Source organism: Populus trichocarpa, chromosome 16 (assembly GCF_000002775.5).
Source record: "Populus trichocarpa isolate Nisqually-1 chromosome 16, P.trichocarpa_v4.1, whole genome shotgun sequence".
Taxonomy (NCBI): domain Eukaryota; kingdom Viridiplantae; phylum Streptophyta; class Magnoliopsida; order Malpighiales; family Salicaceae; genus Populus; species Populus trichocarpa.
The window spans coordinates 5,146,798-5,156,833 of NC_037300.2; the positions used below are offsets into that span (position 1 = coordinate 5,146,798).

At 34.0% G+C, this 10,036-nt stretch overlaps 1 protein-coding gene across 2 annotated transcripts; it reads left to right on the plus strand.

The window, feature by feature from the left end:
- Window positions 1-241: 241 nt before the first annotated feature.
- LOC7469951 (receptor protein kinase TMK1) lies at window positions 242-4,372 on the plus strand. 2 transcript variants are annotated; one of them, XM_024588172.2, is made up of 3 exons: window positions 242-409; window positions 666-3,133; window positions 3,602-4,372. In XM_024588172.2, exons 2-3 carry the CDS (start codon window positions 784-786, stop codon window positions 4,108-4,110), a joined length of 2,859 nt encoding a protein of 952 aa, XP_024443940.1. In that variant the 5' UTR covers window positions 242-409; window positions 666-783; the 3' UTR covers window positions 4,111-4,372. The 2 variants fall into 2 exon arrangements, with proteins under 2 accessions (XP_024443940.1, XP_024443941.1); XM_024588173.2 differs by lacking the exon at window positions 242-409 and having other exon boundaries at window positions 421-3,133.
- Window positions 4,373-10,036: the final 5,664 nt, after the last annotated feature.

Consider the following 10,036-nt stretch of genomic DNA (forward strand, 5'->3'; position numbering starts at 1 on the left):
CACAGATTATAAAAAAAAAAAAAAAATTGGTAATATTTACAGTAACAATTATTTTTTTAAAATTTATTTTTAAAATAGCACATTAAAATAATATAAAATCATAAAAACATAATTAAAAAAAAACCTTTAAAAATTTTCAAAACGTTTTCTTTAACGCAAAAACAACCTCAATCTTCGTATCTCTACCATTTTAATTCAAGAAATTAATAATCTCCATCTTCATATCACCATCCTTTTGCAAATAACTGTCCGTCCAAATACAAAATTGCCCTTTGTAGTTTTTAATTATTATGAGAAAAGAGGAGGGGCACGTTAGCAGAGAGAATTAGAGAAACATGAACTCCTACAATGATACTTTTCCTAGAATAATGCTAGATAAATGAAATCACTGCGTAGATTCTAAAACAAGGTACTCTTCTCTTTCTCGTTCTTTTTACTTGTGAAATTCAGTTTAAAATTCCCACATTTTTAATTGTGTTTTTGAATAATTCCCTTCATTCTTCATAGATCCACCTTTACTGGTCCTTTGTTGGCCTTGAAGTTTGATTTGTTTCTTTACCTTTCCTAGCATTTTTTCCCTTCAGTTCCATTGTAGACTTCATGTCATGCAGTCCAATTCCAAATACTGAAATTCTGTTTTCTGTCACTTTTTTTTTTCATGCAAGATTTGATATGGGCTATTCAAGTACCAGTCTTTGATACTGAAATGAAGCTTCTTTTGTATTTCTTGCTGGTTGCAATGGTTATTCATGAATCAAAAGATGACAACTTGACAGATCTACCATGAGAAACCACCACATAAAGCTTGTTTTATCACTCTGTTCTCTTGTTACAGTGGTTTTTAGTGTCACTGACTCCAATGACTTTGCTATTCTCAAAGCATTTAGAGAAGGGTTAGAGAACCCTGGACTTTTGGAGTGGCCTGCTGATGGTGACGACCCTTGTGGTCAATCTTGGAAACATGTTTTCTGTTCTGGTTCAAGGGTCACTCAAATTCAGGTTCAGAATATGAGCTTGAAAGGTACCTTGCCTCAAAACCTCAACAAGCTTACAAAACTCCAAAGGTTAGGCCTTCAAAGGAACCAATTCACCGGAGCTTTACCATCACTCGGTGGGTTATCGGAGCTACAGTATGTTTATTTGGATTTCAATCAGTTCGATTCGATTCCTTCTAATTGTTTTGATGATTTGGTGAGCTTGCAATTCTTGGCATTGGATAGCAATAATTTCAATGCCAGTACAGGGTGGTCATTCCCTGAGGGTTTGCAAGATTCTGCACAATTGACCAATCTTTCTTGTATGTTTTGTAATTTGGCCGGTCCCTTACCTGTTTTTCTAGGGAGCTTGCCATCTCTACAGAGCTTGAAACTTTCAGGCAATAATTTATCTGGTGAGATTCCTGTAAGCTTCAAAGGAGGCATGTCTTTACAGAATCTATGGTTAAATGATCAGAATGGAGGTGGGTTGAGTGGCACTATTGATGTGGTTACAACAATGGATTCGGTCAATGTTCTATGGCTTCATGGGAACCAGTTCACAGGTACAATTCCAGAGAGCATTGGTAATTTGACTGTTTTGCAGGATCTCAATCTTAATGGTAATCAACTTGTTGGATTCGTACCGGATAGCCTGGCAAAAATGCCATTGCAGCATTTAGATTTGAACAATAATCAGTTAATGGGTCCGATTCCAAAGTTTAAAGCAACTGAAGTGTCTTGTACTTCAAATGCATTTTGTCAATCCACTCCAGGTGTCCCTTGTGCACCAGAAGTTATGGCACTTCTAGAGTTTCTTGGTTCGCTGAATTACCCTTCAAGACTAGTTTCTTCATGGACCGGTAATAACCCATGTCTATGGCTGGGGTTGGCATGTGATCCCAATAGTAAGGTTAATTCCATTGTTCTGCCTAATCATAATCTTAGCGGTACCTTGAGTCCTTCAGTTGCAAAGCTAGGTTCTCTTTTTCAAGTTAAACTCGCGAGTAACAATCTAGGCGGTCACATTCCAGATAACTGGACTAGCTTGACTTCTTTGAAAACACTGGATCTTAGTGCCAACAACATTTCTCCTCCATTACCAAAATTCAGTGGCACAGTGAATGTTGTCATTTCAGGCAATCCTTTATTTAATGGTGGTAGTCCGGCCAATCCAGTTCCCTCTCCCGGCAACAATCCATCATCCGGAAGTTCAGATTCTCCACCCAGCAACCCCTCATCACCAAACAAAGGCATAGGTTCTAGTCCCATGAATTCTTCAGTATCAACAAAACCCAAAATGTCTACTTTAGTTGCAATTATAGCCCCTGTTGCAAGTGTTGCATTTATTGCTATTCTGGTCATTCCTCTATCCATCTATTGTTGCAAGAAGAGGAAAGATACCTTCCAGGCTCCAAGTTCCCTCGTCATTCATCCAAGAGATCCATCAGATTCAGACAACACAGTTAAGGTTGTGGTTTCCCATGACACCAATGGAAGCGCTTCTACAATAACAGGGAATGGTTCTGCAAGCAGAACCAGTAGTGGCATTGGGGAGTCTCATGTTTTTGAAGCAGGAAATCTGGTTATATCAGTTCAAGTTCTTCGAAATGTGACTAAGAATTTTGCCTCGGAGAATGAGCTTGGTCGAGGTGGTTTTGGAGTGGTTTATAAAGGAGAACTTGATGATGGAACAAAAATAGCTGTAAAAAGAATGGAGGCTGGCGTGATTAGCAGCAAAGGCTTGGATGAATTCCAGGCTGAGATTGCTGTTCTTTCAAAGGTACGACACCGGCATTTGGTATCACTTTTGGGTTACTCGATTGAAGGCTGTGAAAGAATCCTTGTTTATGAATACGTGCCTCAAGGAGCTCTAAGCAGGCATCTTTTTCATTGGAAGAGCTTGGAGTTGGAGCCTCTTTCTTGGAAGCGGAGGCTGAATATTGCATTGGATGTTGCTAGAGGAATGGAGTATCTTCATAGCCTAGCTCACCAGAGCTTCATACACAGAGATCTTAAATCTTCAAACATCTTACTCGGAGATGATTTCAGAGCTAAAGTTTCAGATTTTGGATTGGTGAAACTTGCTCCTGATGGAGAGAAATCTGTGGTGACCAGGCTTGCTGGGACCTTTGGATACTTAGCACCTGAATATGCTGGTAAGCATTCTATTTTCTGTTATGGATGTAGTAAAAAGTATCTACTTTATGATACGTGAAGCGATGCGTTATTGATAGAGAAGATTTTATTTTCTGAAATGCTTATTGTCTCGACAACTTATAGCTAGCTCCTTATTGCATTACAGGGTTTTGTTGAATGATGTATGTGGTATTTTGCTGGTTTGTTAGATCACCTAATCTGGAAATGCCTTTTTGATTCAAAGACATAAAACTTTGGTCTTTTTTTTTTCTTTGTTTTTTTTAATAACATGTGAGACTTATGGCTGGCTGGAAATGTTTTGAAGAAAAAGAGAGGAAATTGTAGGGTTAATTTTAATTGCGGGTGAGATTTCACACCCAAGCTGGGACATGCTGTACTGCTTTACCTTGCATTTTTAATTTCTTGTATTCTCTGTGATGTATGCAACGATACTAATGACTCTGCCTTTCACATGCTGATTGTTTTAGTGACGGGGAAAATCACAACCAAGGCTGATGTCTTTAGTTTTGGGGTTGTGTTAATGGAGCTATTGACTGGGTTGATGGCGCTCGACGATGACAGGCCTGAGGAAAGCCAGTACTTGGCTGCATGGTTCTGGCAGATCAAATCAGATAAGCAGAAACTCAGGGCTGCTATTGACCCTGCCCTTGATGTGAAAGATGAAACGTTTGAGAGTATCTCCATCGTTGCTGAACTGGCTGGACATTGCACGGCAAGGGAGCCCAACCAAAGACCAGATATGGGACATGCTGTGAATGTGCTGGCACCACTTGTTGAGATATGGAAACCTTTGGATGACGATACTGAAGAATATTGTGGCATTGATTACAGCCTCCCTCTTAACCAGATGGTGAAGGGCTGGCAGGAAGCAGAGGGAAAGGACTTAAGTTATGTGGACTTAAAAGATAGCAAGAGTAGTATCCCAGCAAGACCGACTGGTTTTGCAGAATCTTTCACTTCTGCTGATGGGCGGTAACTGAGGTACTTCGTCTCTCTTTAACAGGAGTTCTTTTGATAGGTGTAGATAGTTCGTCGTGATGTTTATTTCTAGTATTCATTGTTGATATATTGCACTACCTCTGCTCTCATGGTGGATTAGACATGAGGTTCCAGATGCTCAAGGATCTCATGTCGACTTGGAAGTTTTAGTTGAGATGTATATATATGTGTGCTATTTGTGATGTAGATAAAGAACAATGATGCTGAGGACTTGTCTACAGACATGGAGTTGCCTGCAATTTAAGCTTTCTCATTCAAAAAACAAAAAAGCCTGCATTGAGATTTGGACTTAGAACACGATATTTTGATATATTTCTAAATAAAATAACACTTTAAAAAACAATCACAACTACAATTTCAAACACTATCAGATGAATCCATGTTTTTGAGTTTCATTATATGCTAAAAATGTTGAATTTACCAGAGTTGGACCTTGAAAACTACTCCAGTAAGCAATTTTCGTGGCCAATGGATCCTGTATTATTCTGATAGCGACCTGTGGCACCTAATCTATGCGCTTTCCAGGTCCAAAAGGGTAACATTGAAATTTGCCTATTGGATCATAAGGTTGTGCCTTTCGTGGTCATCCTTGTGGATCAATCTGCTCTAGGTCTTCAAGGAGGTTCTTTTCAGTTGAATGAGTGTCTGTACATTGTTTGCCTTGTAGCGCCATTATTGGCTGCACAAACATGTGTGGCACAAGTAAAGAGCATGTGTGATTACAGAACTGACGTGAATTCCTCCCTTGAATGATTTTTAAGCCACGTGGGTAGCGAATATTGGCCAGCTTGGCAAGTTGGCTTTAATGTTTTATTGTGTCCAATCAAACACCAATACTTGGCTTGACTGGATGTTACGTGATGTGAACATTCAATTATCAGGTTAGCCTGAGGCACCATGCACAATTTTTAACATGTGCAAGTTTTCGGTGACGTTGTTTTTGTTTTTAAAAATTAAAGATTATTAAATGTTTTTTTTTTTTATGATTTTGATATATTAATATTTTAATATATTTTTAATTAAAAAGTATTTTTAAAAAGCACAATGTATCTCATTACTAAACGCTTACAACCATTGAGCTATGCTACTGATTTTATTAATTTTTTTAATATAAAAAACAAAAATCAAATAATTGCTAACATGTTTTTTTTTTAGAATTTATTTTTAATCTTAAGCTATTGGATTCTTTTTTAATATTAAGATAATATTAAAAAAATAAGATGATAACATATTTGATTGACTTGGGTTAATCTAAGCTAACCAACCAAACTCACGACTTGGTTCATAAGATTGTAATAACATCATAAAAAAGTTAATCGAAACAAATTATGAAGTTCAATTCTTAATCAACCAAATGATAAATAATAAAATTGGTAAAAAAAATATTCAATTAAAAACAAATACTCAAATGAACATGGGTTATCATGCACCCAACTAGATGGGATATTTTTTTTATTTCTAAGATTTTTTTCAGTTTAATTATATGACAATCAGGCATGTGAAACTCTTTTTGTATCAAATTATAATTTTTTTATTTAAAAAAAAAAACAAATAGGACAAGCTCACGAGACTAAAATAACAAAAGCAAGCCTATTTTTTTTAAAAAAAAACTTTAAACAAGAAAGGCTAGAATGGTTTTTTTTTTTTTAGGGACTAATAATGCATTAAATAATAAATAAATAAAACACATGGACCAAGCTCATGGGCTAACCCACTCGCCTGGCCCATAAAAGGCTTGGCCCATGCGCCAAACCTTGTTTATTTCTTCCGATAAAAAAGGGTAAATAACGTGTCATCCACCCTTTAATAGTTTTTATATATATAGTTGCAAATGACCGTCATCTACAACCCCATAATCCAGCATCCTGAGGGCTGCCGATAAATCAGGCCAGGGGTATTTCACACTTAAAAATTCATTTTCAACCATTTTTTAAACCAAAAATACTTAAAAAAACATCATCAAGACCCAAGTAAACTCGTTTATTCCTTTAAATAATCTAAAAATTGGTCCAAAACAAAATCAATCCCAAACCCAAAAACTTCCTGAGATCAAATTTACTTTCTCAAACAATTTGAAAGTGAAAGAATACCTAAATGGACTCCCCTCATCGATTGTTAACCATTAACACCAAGAATGACCATTTGATTATTAGAATTGGTATCAACCGATATTCTTTATCCGCAATCAAAATTCAATGGCTCTTTCTCCTCTCTCAAACCAATAACTAAAAAATAAAAAAAATGAAGTTAAACTATTAGTAGTAGTAGAAACAACATCAGTTAAGATTTTCATTTTTGTATTGCAAAATATGAAAAGAAAGATAATTGCTTTGCAAGGACTTATTGTATCAAGATTTTCATACAAAACAACAACTAGAATGTATTAAAAGAATTATTCGATATCTTGAAGTTGCAATTTCCTTTTTTGTATAAATGATAAATCATGAATATTTTTATTTAATGTTTAGTATTCATGTAAAACAATAAACCACTTTTGATATATCTTACAATCCTCATGAAGTTGTGAAAACTTCATAATTGAATTGGACTTTTCACGAGCTACATCTTGGATTGGAATGTGTAGACTTAAATGTAGGCTATGTCTGAACAACTATTCACTAGCCTCCATAACAAGTCCCACAAATCAGTACTTGAACTATTTGTTTTATCTAGAGATGACTCAACCTTTCACAAACTTATCTCGTCAATCTAAATGTTAAAGCCCTATTAAGAAAACTATTTTTTTTTTATTTGAATACCTTAAACTATTGTTTTGATAAAATATAAATCTATTCATTCATTTTGATCTCAAAAACTAATGTAGAAACATGACACGTCATGAAAACACATAATTTGAAAAAATAATAATGAAGAGACAAGAAATGGATAAGAAAGCCTCTCTTTTTCAAGAAATAGTTTATAATCTCAAATTAAAAAAAATTACGGTTTAGAGATTAGATTCAATTTAACTCAAAGTATAAGATAATTTTGATTACTTTAGTCTATTATCATTCATAGAATGAAGTTTTAAATTGGAGATCTGCAAACTATACATGAAAATAAAATTGTGGAAAATTCCAAAGTATTATAGAATTTAAATATTTTTCAAAAAGTCCAGATTTTTCACATTCCATTTCTGTAATTTTTAGAGTTGATTTCTCATATACAAGGAACAAATAAACAAATTTACATGTAATGATCTTTTTATGAGGTCATGTTTTTTTCTAAATCTAGAATATGAGTTAGAATGTCGAAAATTCTAAGCTTGGATAACTAGAATACCTATAAAATAAGCTTATTTTGTAGGTTTAGAGGTCATTCAATACTTAAGTTGGCAATGATGATGAAGGAAAACCATTTTGGTGGGGACATCAGACCCACACCACAAACTACACGAGTATATAGACGGAGACGACGTAGGATGGCCCAGTCTGTCACGTTTTGGTTGGGAGACTAAGTCCATTTGAGCCTATTTCATTGTTATTTTATTTATTTAGCCCATTTGGGCATGCTCATTGTTATTTTATTATTTATGTTAAACAATTTGATTTGATGGGCCGAGCGGGATGTTTTAGGGTTTACTATTTATATGTTCTTCTGTCATTTTGAGAGATAGTTTTGATGATTAATAAAAATATTACAGACTTTGCATATCTCCAATCCCCTTTCTTCTCTTCTTCAGCTTCTTTCTTTTCTAAAGCTTCTTTATGTTCTTGCTTTAATTTTATTATTTATTGTCCCACATCACATGTTATATAATCAAACAACTTCTTTTTTTCTTATTTTACTTAACCAAAATAATTGTTTTTTAAACAATAGTTTACAAGAATCATAAATAAAATAGGATACACACACACACACATCTTAATATCTTTGATTTCAATGGCAAGCCCACAGGTCGAATAAAACAAATAACAGGAAAAAAGTGTAGTCATTACCAATGTATTTTGTAATAGTAAGAAATATTGTTATTGTGAGTAAAAAATCTCATGCATCTATTTAATAAAATAGATGGATGATTAAAGGTGTAAGTAAACATTAAAAAAAATTATTAACAATAATTAAAGATATTCAAGTTAAGAGATTCCTCACCCAGTCCCTTACCTAGCTCGGATTTCAAATTGAACTTGATGAGAAATATCCTGATGTGACTAGGTTAAAACCTGGTTTGATATCAAGGGAAAAGAAATTCTAGACGATATTGTTCTAACCATTTTTTACAGACTTGGACGATGATGTTTCTTATCGTCTCGGATTAACTTGTCAAAACATGCAAGTTAGAGTGATGGGTCCAAATGGGTTTAATAACTTATTTTTTTGAAATTTATTTTTATCCAACTATACAACAATAAAATCTAACATGAACATGAAAACAATCGAATAAAAATTAAGAAAAGAAAATTGTCATGAGGGGCTTAAAATAAAATGTCTTTAATGTTATAAAGAATAATGCTACAAACTTCTTGAAAATAAACAAAAAGAAATTGAATGATATTATTCAAATAACACCCTAAAAAAATCAGCTATCAAATAAAATCTAAAAAAAAAATTCATGAAGGATTTAACACGAAAAGCACTTGTTAATATAATACAAAAAAGTAATGATCTCATAAAAGAAAATCAAAATTCAACGATATCTAATAAAAAAATTCAAATTATTTTTTAGTCGATCTATTCAAGGCTCCGTTTGTTTGCTGAAAAGTAGTTTTTTTTTGGAAAGTGAATTCCGGGAAAGTGAATTATTTTCTGATGTTTGGTACATAGTTATTAAACCCGGCCCGGGGGTTGACCCGGCCAAGGGGCCGGGTCCCAGGTTTCAGGGGTCAACCCGGGTCAACTCGGGTCAACCCGGATTAACCCGAAAAAATTAAAAAAAAAATAAAGTTTTAATATTTCATATGAAAAAATCCATGTAAATATAGATTATACATATTATGAAGTTTAAAAGAATATTTTAAAAAGTTTTTTATCCCACATTAAAAAGATATTATGTTAAGCTTTTAAGTTAAAGTATTTAAACTAAAAAAGTTTTTTATCCCACATTGAAAAAACATAACTTTTTCCTTGGAAACATAGAGTATATATACTAATGGGTTTCGAATCCCACATTGAAAAAACATAACTTTTTTCATGGGAACATGGAGTATATATATGAAAGGGCTTCAAATCCCACATTGAAAAGATACTATGTTATCCTTTTAAGTTGAAGTATTTAAACCAAAAGGTTTTTTATCCCACATTGAAAAGACATGGTTTTTTTCATGGGAACATAGTGTATATATATGAAAGGGCTTCAAACCCCACATTGAAAAGATACTATGTTATCATTTTAAGTTGAAATATTTAAACCAAAAGGTTTTTTATCCCACATTGAAAAGACATGGTTTTTTTTTATGGAAACATAGTGTATATATATGAAAGGGCTTCAAACCCCACATTGAAAAGATACTATGTTATCCTTTTAAGTTGAAGTATTTAAACCAAAAGGTTTTTTATCCCACATTGAAAAGACATGGTTTTTTTCATGGGAACATAGTGTATATATATATGAAAGGGCTTCAAACCCCACATTGAAAAGATATTATGTTATCCTTTTAAGTTGAAAAAGACATGGTTTTTTTCATGGGAACATAGTGTATATATATATGAAAGGGCTTCAAACCCCACATTGAAAAGATACTATGTTATCCTTTTAAGTTGAAGTATTTAAACCAAAAGGTTTTTTATCCCACATTGAAAAAACATGACTTTTTTCTTGGGAACATAGAGTGTATATACTAATGTGTTTCAAATCCCACATTTGATATAAAAAAAAAAAACCGGGTCTTGTCCGGGTTCGCCCGGGTCGCCCGGGTTTGGCCGGGCTGTTGCCACAGCCGGTCTAGCCATCAGGTCGACCGGGT

Excerpts from the sequence above, each read along its gene's own strand:
- LOC7469951 (XM_024588172.2), top strand. The coding sequence starts at position 784 with ATGAGAAACCACCACATAAAGCTTGTTTTATCACTCTGTTCTCTTGTT. Across the intron at positions 3,134-3,601 it reads CTTAGCACCTGAATATGCTG|TGACGGGGAAAATCACAACC; the intron begins GTAAGCATTCTA and ends TGATTGTTTTAG.